The following is an 18,621-nucleotide window of genomic DNA, read 5'->3' as shown; positions in this document are numbered from 1 at the left end:
GGCAAAACTGAATTTTTAGCATCATTATCCTTCAGAAAGTATTCTAATATGCTGATTTGCTGCTCAAGAATCATTTCTTATTATGATCAATTATGAAAACAGTTGTGCTGCTTAATATTTTTTTCAGAATTCTTTGATGAAAGTTCAAAAGAACAGAATTTATGTTAAAAATAAATCATAAAAACATCATAATGCAACATAATAAATGTCTTTAATGTGACTTTTGATCAATTCAATATGTCCATGCTGAGTTAAAGTATTAATTAAAGAAAACATACTAACCCCAAACTTTCGAATGGTAACGTTAGTGTATACAAGTTAAATCCATGGCTGCACACTATGGTTATTAAATCAGTAGACTGTATTGCACAATCATTTAGACCTTGATGTGCCTCACAGTTGTACTAAACCTCATCTCTTTCTGTCTAAAAATAAGCCTTTAGTCAGTCAGAATATCTACAGTGCTACATTACTTTCAGCAATCTAACTGACTTGATTATAGAGAGTAAGTGAATTTGTGTTTCTCTGGGGCCCATATTAAAAACAGAATCCCATCAATCAAATAGAATGTTGGGGCTGTCGCCTGGCAACGGGGACGCCGGCGCGCACCTGCTGCACTGCGGCACCGGAAACACAGGGCACAACACAGCAGCAGCGCAGGGGATGTTAAGAGGAGTTAATCCTCTGCCACGGGCTACCTTCAATCGTTTTTCTCAGTTCTCTTTATCAGGGATGGGTCAGTGAGCTTTGGCATCCCGTCAAATCGCAGTAGACAGACGGACAGACAGCAGAGGGAGGAGGCGCTCAATCGGGGACACTGCAGCGAGACGAGAGCATCATCATGGCACACGCGCTCAAAGCGCTGCGCGTGCACGCCGCATCATCTCTGGCATTTTAACAAGAGGAGAGAGAGATACGACCGTGGGTAGTCATGCACAATAAATCTGCGAATTTCACGCTGACAATTTGTTTTTATTATTATTTGTATATGCTGTGTGGATGTGGACTTTACTGGTTTACCCGGATAAAATCAAAGTAAGCCACAGCATCTCTGTTGATGTTGCTCAAACCCAGCCCGTTATCAGCACCGCTCAGCTGGAATGAAAGAAGAGCATTGCTACCTGAGGAAACAGCGCATAAACCTGGAACAGGGTAAATGTGATTGTGTGTTAGGCTAGCTTAGCATTTCACTGAGCGATGCGACACGAAACGTGGGGAGTGTCACGATCTGGTATGGCATGCTGTCCAAGCATCTTTACTGCTCCACACACTTAACATAGCCTACTTATCTGCATAAGTTAGATTTCCTTTGTACCGTTCGTGTTTGCTGTATCTGTGCTCATAATCTCACATTACCAAATATCAAATACGACAGCTGTCATTCCATCAAATTGTCCCTTGTTTCTCTGGAGTGGAGATCAATACAAAGGGACAATAGAGAGCTAGTAGATGGCTTAATTGATCATGTTAAAATCTAGACTATAGATGATGGTTTTCTTCCTTCTTCGCAGAAATGAATCGTCTTTGCTCTGTTAACAATAACTTTCCATATGACAACAACCTCCTGGTGCTGGACATAGTGCTGAGCTCGTTATGGGCATCGCCTCAGCCAATCAACTGGGAGAATGTTGCCAAGTTGGTGCCAGGGTTCACACCTAAAGAGGTAAGAGACATGAGGCCTTTAGAAAATAACTGCATTTGCTGGGCAATAAACTATAAAAACTATATTCTTAAATTATAAGATTATATTATAAAACTATATTCTTATATATGATATACTATAAACTATATTCTTATATTATAAACTTTATTCCTATGAATAATTGCTTTTTAAAACTATGATATTCAACAACAAAAAAAAAGAATAAGAACAAAACATAAACCATTTCCATTTTTGTTGTGTGAAAATGATTTATATAGATATTTACAAGATATTTAGGTAGTTGTGTCATTCTTTGTATCCCAACTAACATTTTATTCACTTAAGTTAGTGTAAAAAATGGTGTATAAAGAAAAAAATGACTTAAGAAAGATGACAGCACATTTAATTTTTACACAGAGATTGGTTGGTCTGTTAGTTAAATCTGTTTACTTTTGCAATCTTTGTTGCATTATATAGAAACGGTGACAGTTCAAAAATGGGAAAAAGCACTTCTTGTGCACTTTTTCCATAGTTTGTATGTCTGTAACTCAAGAAGTGTTAAAGATATCTTAAAATATCCTTTTAGATTTGGTTTTTAACAAACATTTATTTTGGTATCTCAATTTTAAAGGCCCTCAATGGTCCAATCCCAGAGATATGGTGATCTTAATGCAGCTCCATGAGTACACAAAAAACACAAGAAGTGCTTTTTCCCATTTTTGAACTATCACCGTTGGGATATAATGAAACAAAGATTGCTAAAGTCAACAGATTTAACTAGCAGACCTACCAGTCTCTGTGTAAAAATAAAATGATGATACTGCCATCTTTTTAAAGTCATTTTTACCCCCCTGTAATTTGGCTCCAAATCTCATGTGAAAATTTTCATTTTGACCCCCCTCTACAAAATAGTGGATTTCTATTTAATATTTTGGTTTTCATCACTATTTATGTTTGTGTTTCTTCAGAAAAAAAGTTAACAAAATATATATATATTTATCCAGAAGTTTCAGAAATTTGGTGGATTTGATATGGAATGACCCTATAATAAAATATGAAGTATTATAATGCCGGTAATAATAATAATATTTCCCATCACAGAATGCTGTCAAACACAGTACATGCATTTGAGAGGTTAATACCTACACCTTTCATACAAAGATCCAGAAGTTTCATTAGCAAATGTTTGGAGATGTTCAGCTTATCTTCTTATATTTTTGCAGTGTGCACAGAGGTTTGAAGAGCTGAAGACCACAGGCAGTTTCCCTCATGTTGATGAGCAGTGTAACCCACTGACCGGAGCAGTGAGCTCTCCATCAGAACCCTTTTCCACTTACATCAAATCCAATTTATTGGACAATACCGGAGATACGGGGGAACCACAGTCCAATCAGGCCACTCTCTCGGTGTCAGGTGAGTCAGTGAGTGGGGTCTGGACAAAAATGCCCAGTCTTTTATTTAGTGCTGGACTGTAAACTACTCCTTAATATATTGAATTTTGGCATTCAAAATTCTTGGTATCCTATTTCACTTTGGTATCCACTTGTATGGGATGAATTCATAGATACAGGCCAACAAAAACGCATTAAAAGGGGGTTGTTTATATGTATTCAGGCCTCGCTGTGATCCCTACTGGTCGAGGAGCCTCTGCAGAGAGTGAGATTGCAGATACTACCACAGAAGGGAATAAAAGGTGAGGCACATTCATACCAATCAGACTGGCCATCTGGAGCACCAGGCCCCGGGCCACCGGACAATGTGGGCTGGCTCATCGCTACGTAAATATAGAGATAAAGAATGAATTCTAGTTCATTTACGTAGCCTATATCCTTCTGTCAGCCCAGACGAATGGTCCGCGTGGCCCACTTGAGACAACAACTCTAATCTGCTTAGCGAGCTCAGTCTCAGTGCAGCGGTCTAAAAGCACTCGTGAAAATGACTAAATGTTTGAGATATCCAATCAAATCGAAGGAGGCGGGGTTTACTGTCCACAGAAACCGAGCAGCACAGCACTTAAAGGAGAAGTTCACTTTTGAAAAAACTTTTGCTGATAATTTACTCACCCCCATGTCATCCAAGATGTCCATGTCTTTCTTTCTTCAGTCGAAAAGAAATTAAGGTTTTTGATGAAAACATTCCAGGATTTTTCCACATATTATGGATTCCATTGGGACCCAAACGGTTCAAGGTCCAAATGACAGTTTCATTGCCGCTTCAAAGGGCTTTAAACGATACCAGACGATGAATAAGGGTCTTATCTAGCGAAACGATCGGTCATTTCAAAAATAAAATAAAAAGTTGACGTTTTATAAGCACAAATGTTCGCCTTGCTCTGTTCTGTGATGCGCGTTCGTGACGTCACGTAATACGCAATTACGTTGAAAAGGTCAAGTTTGATGTGTTTACAAATGTGCGGAAGGAGGACCATATAAACATTTTCAAATGTATTTGTGTCAGTTTATCGTTTAAAATGCCCATTTCGTGTGCGCATCCTGAGTGTTTTAATATTAAAAAGCCAAAAAGAACATTTTCTTCAATTTTTCAAGCGTGACCTTTTCAACGTAATTGCGTATTACGTGACGTCACGAACGCGCATCACAGAACAGAGCAAGCCGAACATTTGTGCTTATAAAACGTCAACTTTTTATTTTATTTTTGAAATGACCGATCGTTTCGCTAGATAAGACCCTTATTCATCGTCTGGTATCGTTTAAAGCCCTTTGAAGCGGCAATGAAACTGTCATTTGGACCTTGAACCGTTTGGGTCCCAATGGAATCCATAATATGTGAAAAAATCCTGGAATGTTTTCATCAAAAACCTTAATTTCTTTTCGACTGAAGAAAGAAAGACATGGACATCTTGGATGACATGGGGGTGAGTAAATTATCAGCAAAAGTTTTTTTAAAAGTGAACTTCTCCTTTAATGACGGATAATAATGACGGACATTAATTTCCGGGGATGCAAAATACTTCTATCCTTTTGAATTTCTCAGATTTTAATGCCATTTACATTATTCGTCACACAATGCACAAAGAAATAATAACGTAGCAGTTTTTATCATATCAGATAAGAGTGAATGTTTGTGTATCTGTTTCCAGGCTTTATTCAGCAATATCACAGTCATAATTTCATTATATGTGAATATTTTGTAAAATGTCATTTATTTTTTCTGTGATCAAAGCTGAATTTTCAGCATCATCACTCCAGTCTTCAGTGTCACATGATCCTTCAAAAATCATTCTAATATGCTGTATTTTTCATAAATATAAGAATGTTTACACTCGTTTTTCCACAATTGGAGCTCTATTGCATAAAATGACACGAGATGTCAAGCTCCTGAAAGGTCAAATTCTATAACCACAAGAAAGGCACCACAAAAACAGTCCACATTCTGTACTAGTCTTCTAGATCATACCAGAACATTGTGTTATATAGACAGATTTTATGGTAGGTATTGAACTTTAGTGATATTAAACTGTCCCTGTATGGAAAATAAAAATGATTTATTGTTTGCCATGTGCACCAGGAAAGACTAATTATAACGTAAAGAAGTATGCCAGTCATTCGTTAATGTTAATGATAAGCATTTCAATAATAAAATAAAGCATTTATATTTCTGTATAAATAGCATTTATATTTTTTGTTAGTTAGAGGTGTTAAAAATTGCTCTGTGCATAATGAGCTGGTGGGTTTATGGTGAGGTGTGTTGCGGACCGGGTGTGATGGGCCGCTCTGTGGCAGAAAGTCCAGGGCCACTTTTTTGCTCCCAGTCCACCCCTGCCAACCGGGCCACCAATGAATCATTATTCTACTAATAATGTCCCTGTATTTGTTCACTAAATGCGGTTTTCTTTTCCTTTCTCACAGCCCCAATATGGTAATCCACGTTTGCGATGAGGCAAAGAACCTGAAGCAGGATTTTGTGTGTCGAAGAAACCTTCTGGTGAAAGAGATGCGATACTTTGAAGAGTATCTTTCTGTGGACCCACAGCGCTGGGACGAGGTAGACATTTCTGTCCACTGTGATGTCCAGATCTTTGACTGGCTCATGAACTACATCAAGAGTCACAACACTGAACATTCGCACGGAAAACACACGGACAAACCCAAGCTGGGTAATTGTCTTTTTGGAACTGTTTCAGAAGTTCGGTGTGTGTTTACTTTTGTGTTTTATTTTATTTCTATGATCAAAGATACCATCAGAGGTGTTGTGTGGCTGAATGGTGTTTGACGTGGTTGTAAACAGTTATGCATTGGCTGTGAGTTTGATGTTTCGCTGTTTGTGATGTTGTCGGTTATGTTATGTGGTGTTTGGTTGCAGAGTACAGCAATGTCATCTCAATCCTGATCTCCTCCGAGTTCTTGAAGATGGAAACTTTAGTAAGTGTTGTGAGGGGTGACAATGTTTTGGGTAATGTAGTAAGTGTGCTCTGAGCTTGGTGACCTTTAGGTTGTAGTGGACACTTTAAAGAGCATGATGCATGATGGCTGTTTCATCATTTGTGTTGTTCTTCTGGACAACTCCGTGCACTGCCCAAACGAGCGCTAATGAGACCCAATATTTTCTTAATTTTCAGGAAAGACTTGGCGAATCTTGATTATTGTACGTGCTTGTAGCGAATTATCCCTAGTTAAATGATTGCTTTTATTTAAACCTTGTCTGAGCAGTGTGCAGAAAGCATGTTTGGTCGATTTCATTTATTTATTCATCCATTTGATAAATGGGCTTCAGGTGTTTGATTATCGTGTGTTTTGTGGATCTGAAGGTTGAGGAGTGTATCCAGTATTGTCACAAACATATGAGTGCCATCATAGCAACACCGTGCAATATGAACTGCATCAACAACAACCTGGCCGGACTCATCGCTGATCTCTTCAGCCACAATGAGGCAGATGACCTCAAGGACAAAAAAGACAAATTCAAAAGGTGAGAACAAACATACAGTTATTCAAGTTATTCAAAAGAGCTGGATATTTATTAGCTTTAACATGTAAATATTTTACATGTAAACACTATATTCAGTTGTCGCTCTTGTCTATATTCTATACTAGCACAAATTGATTTTAATCCTATATAATTCTGTACATTTCTATAATGTTCACCGTTCAAAAGTTTAGGGTTGGTTTTTGAAAGAAGTCTCTTATGTTTGCCAAGGCTGCATTTATATGATCAAATAAATCATGATCTTTCAGAAATCATTCTAATATGCTGATTAACTGCTCAAGATACATTTCTTATTATCTGTGTTGACATTTTTTAAGATAAAAAAAAAAACACTTTTGAAACATTACGAATATCTTTACTGTTGCCTTTAACCAATTTAATTTGTCCTTGCTTAATAAAAATATTAGTTTAAAAATACTGACCCCAAAACTGTAGTGTACAGATAATATAATGTCGTTAATACAATATAATGTTCATATAAAATATTTTGTTATTGATCATACTTTATTTGTGATGATTTGTACTTTCTCACCAGTAAACTGTTTCAGAAAAAGATTGAGAGATTATTTGATCATGGTTATCATAATCACGATTCCCCTGGTAATGCATCTACTCTGTACAGGTGAGAAACTTTTGCATTGCTGTGCAAGCTGATGATAATAGCATGATGTATTATTGTATAGACATGTACTGGAGGTATTATTAATTATTCTTCTGGTGCAATTAAGTGGATTTCAGTGTAATAATTTCATGTTGTGATTCTTTCCCCAGATGTGGACTTTGCCTTAAGCTTTTAACCAAAGAAACTGAGAGAAAAATCCCTTGTGTTCCAAACAAAATCAACATAGATGCCCGGGGAAACATTATATTCACTCACACCAGGTTAAATGAGGCACTCTGTATTTCAATCACATACACACCAAGTGTTTTTAAAACACTCTAATAAAACTTTCATTAAAGTCTTAGATTCCAAATGCCGATATTCCAGTCTTATACACACACATATGCAATGACATGTTGGTAATTGTGCTGTGTCTGTGTAGACATAAGGCCTGGGAGGTACATGAGTATTTGAATGGGCTTTATGAAGAGTTGAAGTCCTGGGTACTGGTTTACTGGAGGATCTGGGGCACCATTAATTTCCTTGCCTGCTCACGCTGCAAACAGGTAAAAAAAAAAAATTACTTCATGAGTCACAAATCATAGTTTAAGATTGTAGATAAACATAGATATTGATTGGTTGGTTACCAATTGAATAAGTTGTTTGGCTTACGGCAGTCATTCCTGTGTACGGAGTTGAGCCAGTGTAAATACCACCCAGAGGCGGTTGTGTATCCTGGCATTGGGGCAGATCATAGATGGCACGGCATTGGTCTTTACCCCTGCTGCAACCAGAAAGTCCTACGATTCGATCCCTCCTCCATGCCCAAGGTTTGTGTTGTTGCTTTAGAATACGTTCTCTTAAACTCAGATGACCTTTGAACCCGTCTCACTTTGTGAATGCCTGTGTATGTTTTGTTGCAGGGCTGTAAAATAAGAGACCACATTGTAAGTGCGGTAGATGGTGGTGACTGCGGCGATCACAATGTAAACTCAACCCAGACCAGAATACTCAATGACCTGCTGCTCCACAGAGAGGCTGTGTGTGTGCCTGATAGGTCAGACTATAGTAACTTACTTCAGAAAAAAACTATAAGACGATCTGCATGCCATATTTGATTTGTTTGATCCTTTGTGTAGTGTTGTGTTCAGGTCTTTTAACTGATGTTTTAAGCTCTAATCCATTTTGTTTTGCTGTAGCTCTGAGGACCCTTCCACAGCCAGTGAACATGTGCCAGGATATGATGTAACGCTGGAGCCAGGGATGCTTACAGCTCACAGACCCAAGGAAACAACAGCTGTGAGTCAATCACATTTTTGATCATCTTTGTTTTTATTCTTTCTATTTATTTATTTTTGGTCTTTTTTTTGGGGTGCTTTTTATTCATGCAACCATCAGCAACATACAATCACAAATTAACACAAAAGACAATACCGCACTGCACACGTACAGACAGACAAAAAAACAAACAAAAAAAACATAATATTGTGTATATATTCAAAGAAAAAAAAGGAAATCATTATTACATGCATGATGCATGCTATTTTTACATAACTGCAGAATTTATTTTCTTTTTAATATATTTCCTCTTGATATTATGGAAACCAATTTTTACCCCAGCGTAAAAAATAAAAAATAATTGTGAGATATATTTTAAAATAGGAAATGAAGCCACATTCTGAGATTGTTGCAGTTGCATTATGACACAAATTCACATTGTGATATATATATATAAAGTTACAAGAACTACATTTGCAATTGTGAGACAAAGTTTAAATTAATAAAAAATAAAGCCACAATGTAAGATTTGAAATTGCAATTGCAAGTAATACGCTGATTTCACGCAGCCGCCATTTTGAAATCGAAAGTGAGGCTCCGGTGGGAAGAACCCCGGAAGTAAAGATAAACAACAATGCCTTAGACTACCAACCTGAAGCTGCTGCCGCGATTTACACTATTGGATGATAATATCCAATATAGGATATGTATATAGTTCATTCCTGCTTCTTTTTTTACTTTCTGAATTATATATACAAAAATTATTTTATTTATAAATGAATTTCACTGTATATAGTCTAAAGTATGAAAGAAATGTATGTACAGTTTTAGAATAACTCATTTTATACATCAAACACAACAATACGCCATCGCATTCACGACTCTCCTGTGATTAAAGGCAACACTTCCGGTTTTCTTACCACCGGAGCCTCGCTTTCGATTTCAAAATAACGGCTGCGTGAAATTAGCGTATAAAGTTGCATAATGACAAATTCACATTGTAAATACACATTTGTGAGATAATCGCATTGTTATATATAAAACCATAAACATGAGATATAAATTAAGTTAAATAATTGTGAGATATAGAGTGAGAATAATTTTTTTTATTTATGTCCTTGGTTGAGGAATCTGGCTTTCATTTATTGTGATACATGCATCAGTTTATTGTTGACCTAAATTTGTTTATCCAATCTCAAATTATGACAGCACGTTTTCCTTCTCTTCTGTTGCAGTTTTCACTCTTAAAAAACTGGAGTCTTCAGCTGGTAAGAAGCCAATTCCTCAAATATTTAACGCAACACCATACAGTACACGTCAACAACGAAAATGAAACATCTCACATGTTCATTTGTCCTTTTGCAGCGGCAGCAGTCTCTGCTGTCTGAAGATGAGGAGTACACTACAGGGTCAGAGGTCACAGAGGATGAGGTCGGGGATGAAGAAGAGACTTCAAAAAAACAAGGTGAGCCAAAATGTTACCCATCTGTAAGAAAATCATCAGATAATCTTTAGGTAGTACCTCATTGCGGTCAGAAGGTGGCAGTCACATACAATTTTCAAGATTTCTATTTGCACACAGCTGCAAAGAAGGCAAGAAAATCTGGCAAACCTTTGAAAAGACAAGTGTCCTCCCCGAATTTTCAGCGCAAGGAAAAATCTGGAGAAAAGGTGAATGCAACACATTCATTTGCTAATTTATTGGTGCTGGATTTTTCTAAGCAATATGACTTAAGTTGACTTTTACATAGGAATCACGCGCATTTTCTTCAGAAAATATGAATGTCTGGTTTAGTTGTTGTATGCCACTTTTCTCTTTTCATTCATTCTGTCCTGTTCCTTTAAAGGCACCATCTCGAGACTCAACCCCGTTCACGTGAGTGATTCCAAAGACTTGCTGTTTTCTGGAGGAGTGATCTGTTTAAACGCTGTATTGATATGCTTACTCATGCCACTTGATTGAGAAGAAATTTCTAGGCCTCTGAATAATACATTATTTCGCTCTTAGTGTCAGCATCCAGAAGAATAAGTGGGATAGCAATCGTTCCATGAGGTACAATCAGGACGCACAGAGGGAGGAGGGTAGGAATCTTTTTCAGATGCTCTGACTATAACAAAGATCCTCACAACTGCACAGAGCCAGTCTTATAAAAGAAGAGTCGTGATTTAAAACCTCTTGAAAACCCTAGAAAATCTCATCAGAGAAAGTTAAATCCAGCCATCAGCAAGTACATCTGCCAGCTCTTCAGAGGAATAATGATTTTGTTTTATAAACACTTTTGTATTCTAAATACGATTAAAACTGTAAGCTTACCATTATTATGGTAATTAATCAATGGTATTAAATATTTTATGGACAATTTTAGCTGTGCTTCTGACACTAAAGCTATCAAGGAGCTTATGTGTAGATTTGCAATGATCTTGATGGATGTCCATACGTCCAAACTCTTTCTAGATCAGAGGAGAATGGAGGAGATTATAGCAAATCTCACTAAAATGCGCTTCGGTGACCAGGAGCAGACGAAGCTTAAAGACACAAAAGAGGTACAAAACATCTTTACTCCCTTCAGATAAACCAGCTAAAGCAGCTTTAAGAGTGTGATTGTACGTTTTGGTTTTCACGTGTGTTCTGATTTGTTGCTATGTCATTACCATCTTTTTGAGCAGTATTCCAGCATTGTACTCTAGTATTTTGCACCCATGTGTGTTTGTGTGCTTGCAGCCTGCAGGGGGGCTCTACCCGAGACTGGAGGCCCAGTTTAAGGCCTCCTCACAGTCCAGCGGAAGACACAGCAGCTCAGAGAAAACGCTAAGGTACCGCAGTCACCCCAAGCACTGAAGACACTGTGCAGGCGAGCCACAAGCGAAAGAGTATCAAATTATAATTCATGATATTAATCATGAGATTTGGAGGGATTATGAACATGTTTGCTGTGGTGCACTAACTAAACTGGCTTGTCTGCTCTTGTCAGGCACATTTATAGGGATAGTTCAGTCAAAAATGAAGAACTCTCATGATGTTCTTCTGTGAGAGAAGATATTTTGGTCCATACAATGAAAGTCAATGGGGTCCAATGATGTTTTGAACCCTATTGACTTTCATTGTACAGACAAAAACTAATTTTTCAAAATAACTTATTTTGTGTTTCACTGAAGAAAGAAAGTCATACAGGTTTGGAACGATATGAGGGTGGGTAAATGATGACAGAACTATCCCTTTAAAATACTTTTATGAAAGACCCAAATGTTTATATAATATTGCATTACTTTTTTTGTTTGATTTACTTGTGTGCGGCTTTTACCTTTTTTCTTACTCACTTTCTCCTTTTTCTCTCAGTTCTATTTTTAACCAGCACTTTGGTCTTTTTTTAGAGCAAAGACACGCTCGGGGCCGTCAAGACCGACTTAGAGGAAATATGGAGATAAGTGGATGAGTTTTTAAAAAGGAGGATTAAAAGAGTTTGCTGCTGTTTGACGAGGCAGAAGAAACCATCACACTCTTCATCCATCCTTTGCTCCACACCTCACCCCACCCTCCTTCCGAACTCTGTCCTGACGCAGCAGGAATAGTCTTTTCCGTTGCAATCCCAGGAGAAGAATGGATTGCTGGTGTGGTCTCTGATGTCATAATTGTAGCTATAGAGCATAAACAATGGACCTAATAAAACCTTCTGTTGCACTGTAAACAGTTCAAGCTTTTGGCTGCTATTGAATTGGTTGAACCCACTAAAAAAATTGTATGCATTACCATTTCAGTTTATTTTGCATCTTTGGCTTTATTTGATCTCATCTCTAGCTCAGGATTCATTCCAGCCGCAGTGAGTTGCTTCGTTTTAGCCGACTCAGGTGACCAGACAAAGCTCATCTCCGTGGTACTGACCCTGCACTTTAAGCCGTCTTAATGCAATGACTCAAACCTGTATAATACGCAAAGTAGCCACTGGGTAAAGAGTGACGCTGACGACTAATACCTGTGAGGTCCATGATTATGTTGCACTGGAACTGTCACAACTGTGCCATTTGGACCAATGTGACATGGGGTGGAATACAGAATCAATAGAATAAATCATTTAATATAAACCTGTGTTTCTTTTTTTTTTTTTTACTATGGCAGAATTGTTTTAAATTACAAGTATTTATGAAATGAGTAAGTTCCTGGGAAATGCATTTTTAGGTTAGGTCTGTAAATCCTATTTTAAACAATTACTTCATGCATTGTATTGTTTAAATAAACCGCAACAGGAAGGGGAAGTAGAACGTTCTGCATGTGTGGATGGAGGCGGGGGAGATTTGATGAGCTGGTCTGCCTTTTTTGGTGACAGGCGATGTTTGATTGAGCTCAGGCAGGTTGGGTTACAGTACTGGGCCGCTTGCCAGCCAAGAACACAAATGATCATGTGTTAATTCCCTCTTTACTGGTGGGAACCAGATCCATCACAACCCCCACCATTCAATTCAACGGATCTCTCTCTCTCGTTCTTTCCAAGAGTTGTCTCTCTCTTACTCTGAAAAGCTGACAGTTCTGGAGCAGAAGACCATGCAGGCAGTTTTAAATAACCCTCTGACTCAAAACAATTTAATATTTTAATTTAGATTCTCTTCAGATGCTCCCGATTTTTTTTCCATTCCTGTGTTGCACACTTCAAAAATAGTTGTATGTACACCATTCAGGGGTCAGTAAGAAAGAAGTCTCTTATGCCCACCAAGGCTGCATTTATCTTAGAAAAAAAATACTGTAAACAGTAATACTGTGAAATAATATTAAAAAAGTATTATTATTATTTTTTCAAAATGTAATTTATTCCTGTGATGGCAAAGCTGAATTTTCAGCATCATGACTTGAAGTCTTCAGTGTCACATGATCCTTCAGAAATCATTACGGCTCAAGAAACATTTCTTATTATTATCATCAATGTTGAAAATGTTGCTTAATATTTTTGTGGAAACCATGATACATTTTTCAGCATTCTTTAATTAATAGAAATAACAGAACTACAGCATTTATTTATTTTTAAATGGTCTTTAAAGTGAATTTTGATCAAATGTAATGTGAATGTTTTTTTGTTTTTTTTATTACAAATTGTTCGAATTTGAGTAAGAAGAATATCTAATCTCAACATCACAAATTATAAATTTTAATTAACTTTATTCCATAATGTTACTTTCTTTTTTTAACACGTTTGTTTACAAGTTTAAATTAGATTTAGATGTGTCGTGCAGATTCTAAATGAACTTTATGTCAAGATGGAAAAAGTCATGCTGTAATAAAAATTCTACAGGTGCCAGGGATCTGAGCTAATCAGATAGAAGATGCCTGTCTTTTTTAGTTATAAGGAGCAGAAAGAGCAGCGATTCAGCAGAGCGATGGTAAAGGTGGACGGACAGAAGCTGCCCTCATTCTCTCATAACTTGGTCAAAGGTCATATCCTGATCATTCAATGGTCTTTTGTCTATTGTTACTTGTAGCAAATGCTTTGTTGGCATTGTGCATTTGTTTAGAAAGACATGGATTTGTTTGCTTTAAACAAGAATGACAGTACTACGATACTGCAACAATATTAATTAAGGTTACGGTATAAATATTTCAATGATTAATATAATCCACAATTTATATCTCACTTTACCTAAAATACACTAGCCTATAATATACACAATTGTATATTTCATTAAAGCTAATTTACTTCACATATCGTATTGCTACTATTAGCTGCTGAAACTATAAATATTGCAACACTGGTTAGCCATTAGGCCTCAATGTCATTTCTAGATCAATGGAAAATAATGAATTACTTCTGTTTTGGGTTGTTCTATCGTCGCTAGAGGGAGCTGTTTGCATCTAGACATTCTCCCATTGAAGCCAAACTTCCTGTGCAGCAAGGACTCCCTCATTGTCTGTGTTGTTGTCATGAAGTTCACTTCTCTCAGGAAGGACAGAGCTATTTATAGTGACCACCATTATGAAGAGACTCCTGCAAATAACCTGAGCTAGAACAATAGCTTATAATGCTTTGTTATGTCATGCACACTTTAATTAAGCCATAATATAATTATAAATAACCACAAAATCATAATAGTAATGTAAATAATTTGTGATGCTTCATGATAGTATGCATGCTGATTTTGTAGTGAAACATTTTTCAACAATAATGATAAAGCACTTATAAATAGGCTGGTCTTTATGTGACTATTGTACTTAAAAATATTCACTGAGTCTTAGGTTATGAGAAAGTATATAAAACACCCTAAACAAGACAACTGTCAAACTTGTTTGAGTGACATGGGAGGAGCAGGTGATGTCATTATAATGTATGTAAATGAACAGGCAGGACCAGACGGAACGGGCTTAAACCAGCCCAGTCCTGAACAGAGCAGCCCACTACATTTCACATGTATGTGCCACAATGCACGTGCACCTCCTACTGCTCACTTCAGCAAGATGACCTCTTTCAGTCGTGCCCCCGGACCCGGTTAACTTTCAGACCCACTGTATGTGTTGCTGATTGATGGCACACTTTAATAGAGGAAACATGCAAAGTTTTCAGATCAAACACTGAGACAGGTTTTCCCTCTTTATGACAAAAATGCATTCGGTCCTTTCGTACATATGCATGATCTGGGTGACCTGTCCTGCAATGAACTAAACAAGACGTTCAGAGGAGTTTCAATGGTTTATTGTAATTCTCAAAATAATTCTAAACCACTCTGAGACAACAAAGAAAGGAAGCATGGCGAGTTTTCTGTTACACACAGAGTGAAGTCATATAGTCTGAGGAACATCAGACATTTCTTATTTATAAAATAAGAGCACATTTGCTGACTTTAAATCAGTTACAATTTCAACTCAACATGCACAAATATGTCTCTTAAATGATGATCTGAGCAAAAATGTTTTGACAAAACAAAAACATTACATGACTAAAAAAGTCCAGTATTATTCAGCTCATACTGGTCAGGTGACAATGTATTAAGTATTATCTAAAAAATATGAAGACACACCCACTCTGTTAATTAATTATTAATAGATTTATAACAAAACCTGCAGTAAAGAATTCAACATTTATCTTATTGATCTTTAAAAACTGGAACATCAGTCTTGGGGTTCAAACAAAAAATGTTGCTGGAAAGCAGGTTGACTTGTATTCTAGAAACTTCTGTATTGACACTTTCAGTTGTGGAATACATACAATTCATTTCACACTTATCTCTGCTTCCAAAGTTTACAGCTGCAAATGACCTACATCATATTCACTCCTTTTTATATTTTATTACGTGTTAATAAAGGTAAAAGAGGAGAATCTGATCAACACAACATCAGCTGATTATCAAATGATGACTGGATCCATTAAATGCACAAAACTGCAACACTTGTCTGTTCCAAAATAAAACTGAAGACCAGCTGCCATTGGACTTAAGGTTCACCTTCACTAGAAGTGCGATCAGTTTGTTGGTTAAGGCTGAGCATATAATTTACCAAATTACTGGCCCTAAACTGCTGTAACTGCTTATTTAGTTAACCATTTTAAAAGGTGTGTAGAATGGGCCATATGCTGGACTAAAGAGAAACACTTTATCAGATATTCAACATGTATAAAGTGCAGTCGTGACCTTGTAAAATTTATGTCAAATGATTGCTAGACTAAAGGAGAATGTATTTTTCCCCCCTCATTCTTTGTTCACTTCAGACACTAGTTTTGCACACAAAATCCAGTATTTTTCCATCAACTGACGTTTAAGTGGCGTTGCGTCACGTGACTTGCAAGGAAGGGGGGAGAAACATGCAAGCATTTGACGTCCCTTTAAAGCAGTACACGGACAGTTTATTATTATGTTTTCGGGTGATTCGATGCGTTTATAATACATCACTGCCATATTGGAGTTAATTTCTCGGTAGTTAAGTTTATGGAGACCATCACAAGCCAATTGTATCAGGATCTGACCCATGCCATGCGTATCATACCCTGACTCTGAACAACCACTCCCCTTCGTGGCTCTGGCTCGTGGAAAATTACCAGCTTACAATCAGCACAAGTACAAGCTCCAACATCCGCCTCACGGACTCGATGCCCTCGATCTCCTTCAGTCCACCGTGAAATTAATTTTTCCCCACATGTAACGTAACGTTATACAATTACCAAGCGGCCACTGTTGTTAAATATAAAAACGTGGACAATTTAAAGCTCAAGAAGGGTATAAACGCGACAGCGCTAAAACAACAACAAATAATATACTACCGTAATATTAAAGCAAATTACAAGTCCACTCTGCACGCAGTTTGCCTTCTTTTTCTCCAAACGGGCGGAGCAGTCGCGTGGGCGCCCAAAAGAGTCGAGATTGATTGATGTGCACGCTGTCCAATGGATCGCGAGCAAGGACGTGCTTAGCAACGCTGCGGCCAATAGCACGACCCCATGGGCGTGACGTTAATCCAAACTTTTCGCGGCGCCATCGGCTGAAAACTAAACCGAGATGGAATCTCCCAGTCTGAACCGGTTTCAACCGGTTACGAGTTTGTTGCTTGTGAGAAGAAGAGGCACAGGCTCAGTCTCTAATACCGCCCTAGTGCAAAATATACTTCAGTACAGAGCACATATCTTAATTAAGGTTAACTTTGTTTCGTAAAATGAACCGGACTGAGAAAATATTGAACTCGCCGTGATTGTTGGTGCGGAATTCACATCCTAGTGGTCCTTATATCAAGCAAGTAGCTCGTGTAGTCTTCACAGAGGAATAGTGTGGCTGGCCAGTCAACTGCTCATCCTAAAGCTTTTTTTTGCCAGAAAGCGTGTACAAACAGGCACCAACGATACTGGATAAATTAAACATAATTTTAGCAACTCTGGCAGACAAGCCCACCTTCTTTCTCTCAAAGGCTTGGACTTTAGGTAGGTAAATATGGGGTGAAAACTTATAGATGGAGTGTTTGGGTTGGAGAATGATGATGCTGTGAGATTGTGTAGAAATGCATAGAAATTGTACGTATGAAGGTTAAGGTCGAAAGAAAGTGAAATGGCTTTGCTGCTGAGGGTTTATGAGGGATGTTGCGGGTGTGTGTTGCGTGATGACTCGTGTTCAGCACTGGTGTCACGCTGGTCTGAATAATGTATCTGGGTTTTCTGGGTTTTAGCAATCACTTAACATAAAAAACAACAATCACAAATACACTATGCTACTAAGTGCTATCCGTAAGCATAGCCCAAGGTATCTTGACTTAGCGAGCAAAATTCAATTGTAAAATGCATGCAGGACCATTCTAAAGATGTAGCATTCATTTAAATAATTAACGGCATGTAAAAATACACGAATACAATTCTATTTCTTACCTGGTTTACTGCTAGTAAAGCCTGCAGAGCTTTCAGGTGTAGGGTGCAGAGCATGGGGTTGGTGGGAGGGGTTGCTCCGGAGTCAGGGAGGGAGATCATTGCAAAGTCACCCCCGTAGAAGTCATCTCTAGACGGGTGTAGACAGTTAGAAACATCGGTGTTTGTTTATATGGACGAGGCGTTCGCTGGGACGTTTTTAACGTCAGTTGCGCGCTAAGGCATTTGCCTTTCTGTCAATTTAAGCGCATTCTTATGACAGCATGCATGCGTAATTGTTGCCAAAGCATGAAACGCGATGCATTATCATGGCTTTTAACGCATAAACGTGGCTAAACAACCACTGTAGAGAATTATAAACAGCTTTCGCATCAATAGTGCAAGTTGTTGTGGTCCTCGGCGTGGATCTTAGTCCAACTTAGTTGTGTTTTTAAGACGTGCGTGCATGTATGAAATCAGCTGACAAGTAGCTCTGTGTTGGAAGACAGATTATATTGTAGGAGTTGTAACGTTCCTTGCTTACTGAATGAAATAAGGTGTGGAAAAGGCGGGTAAATCAACAGGTTGCGCAGTACCGAGCACTAGTTATGACACCATCACTTTATTTAGGCCTGCAAGACTCACAAAGCTTGACTGTGTCGTGTCGTCCAAGCAAATTCTCGAAATTTCCTTTTTTTTATTCTTGGCCGTAATGCTTACATCGTTACGCAATAGTTTGGCTCCGGGGTGCAAATTGAATTAGCTTGAGTAATAGTCATTCTTATTCAGTTGTCCTTCAACTGTGTGCACATTATTAAAGTCTCGTGGTCTTATGGGAGCTCGATCAGAGTAGGGAA

The 18,621-nt window shown here is 37.8% G+C and overlaps 1 protein-coding gene and 1 long non-coding RNA gene across 4 annotated transcripts; one reads left to right on the top strand and one right to left on the bottom strand.

Annotated features, from left to right (window-relative positions):
- The first annotated feature begins 625 nt into the window (after window positions 1–625).
- Window positions 626–12,215, top strand: sanbr (SANT and BTB domain regulator of CSR). 3 transcript variants are annotated; one of them, XM_082144000.1, is made up of 21 exons: window positions 626–921; window positions 1,512–1,663; window positions 2,866–3,055; window positions 3,257–3,335; window positions 5,512–5,759; window positions 5,966–6,024; window positions 6,411–6,571; window positions 7,125–7,211; window positions 7,361–7,471; window positions 7,633–7,756; window positions 7,868–8,020; window positions 8,114–8,247; window positions 8,390–8,489; window positions 9,704–9,736; window positions 9,834–9,933; window positions 10,051–10,139; window positions 10,316–10,344; window positions 10,477–10,550; window positions 10,924–11,012; window positions 11,191–11,282; window positions 11,841–12,215. In XM_082144000.1, exons 2-21 carry the CDS (start codon window positions 1,514–1,516, stop codon window positions 11,875–11,877), a joined length of 2,139 nt encoding a protein of 712 aa, XP_082000126.1. In that variant the 5' UTR covers window positions 626–921; window positions 1,512–1,513; the 3' UTR covers window positions 11,878–12,215. The 3 variants fall into 3 exon arrangements, with proteins under 3 accessions (XP_082000126.1, XP_082000125.1, XP_082000127.1); XM_082143999.1 differs by having other exon boundaries at window positions 626–1,152; XM_082144001.1 differs by lacking the exon at window positions 11,841–12,215 and having other exon boundaries at window positions 626–1,152; window positions 10,929–11,012.
- Window positions 7,990–17,926, bottom strand: LOC309479818. Its single transcript, XR_014199442.1, has 4 exons — window positions 17,789–17,926; window positions 10,081–10,128; window positions 9,812–9,954; window positions 7,990–8,115 (listed from the first exon to the last, which is right to left on the bottom strand). It is a non-coding gene; the product is annotated as an uncharacterized lncRNA (long non-coding RNA).
- Between the last annotated feature and the right edge of the window lie 695 nt (window positions 17,927–18,621).

This window comes from Leuciscus leuciscus, assembly GCF_965113295.1.
Source record: "Leuciscus leuciscus genome assembly, chromosome: 17".
In the NCBI taxonomy this organism is placed as follows: Eukaryota; Metazoa; Chordata; class Actinopteri; order Cypriniformes; family Leuciscidae; genus Leuciscus; species Leuciscus leuciscus.
This window is presented reverse-complemented; position numbering and strand designations above follow the sequence as displayed.

Coding starts and splice junctions, on each gene's coding strand:
- sanbr (XM_082143999.1), top strand. CDS start 1,101: ATGAAAGAAGAGCATTGCTACCTGAGGAAACAGCGCATAAACCTGGAA. Junction 6,025..6,410: donor TCTTGAAGATGGAAACTTTA/GTAAGTGTTGTG, acceptor GTGGATCTGAAG/GTTGAGGAGTGTATCCAGTA. Junction 7,472..7,632: donor ATTATATTCACTCACACCAG/GTTAAATGAGGC, acceptor GTGTCTGTGTAG/ACATAAGGCCTGGGAGGTAC.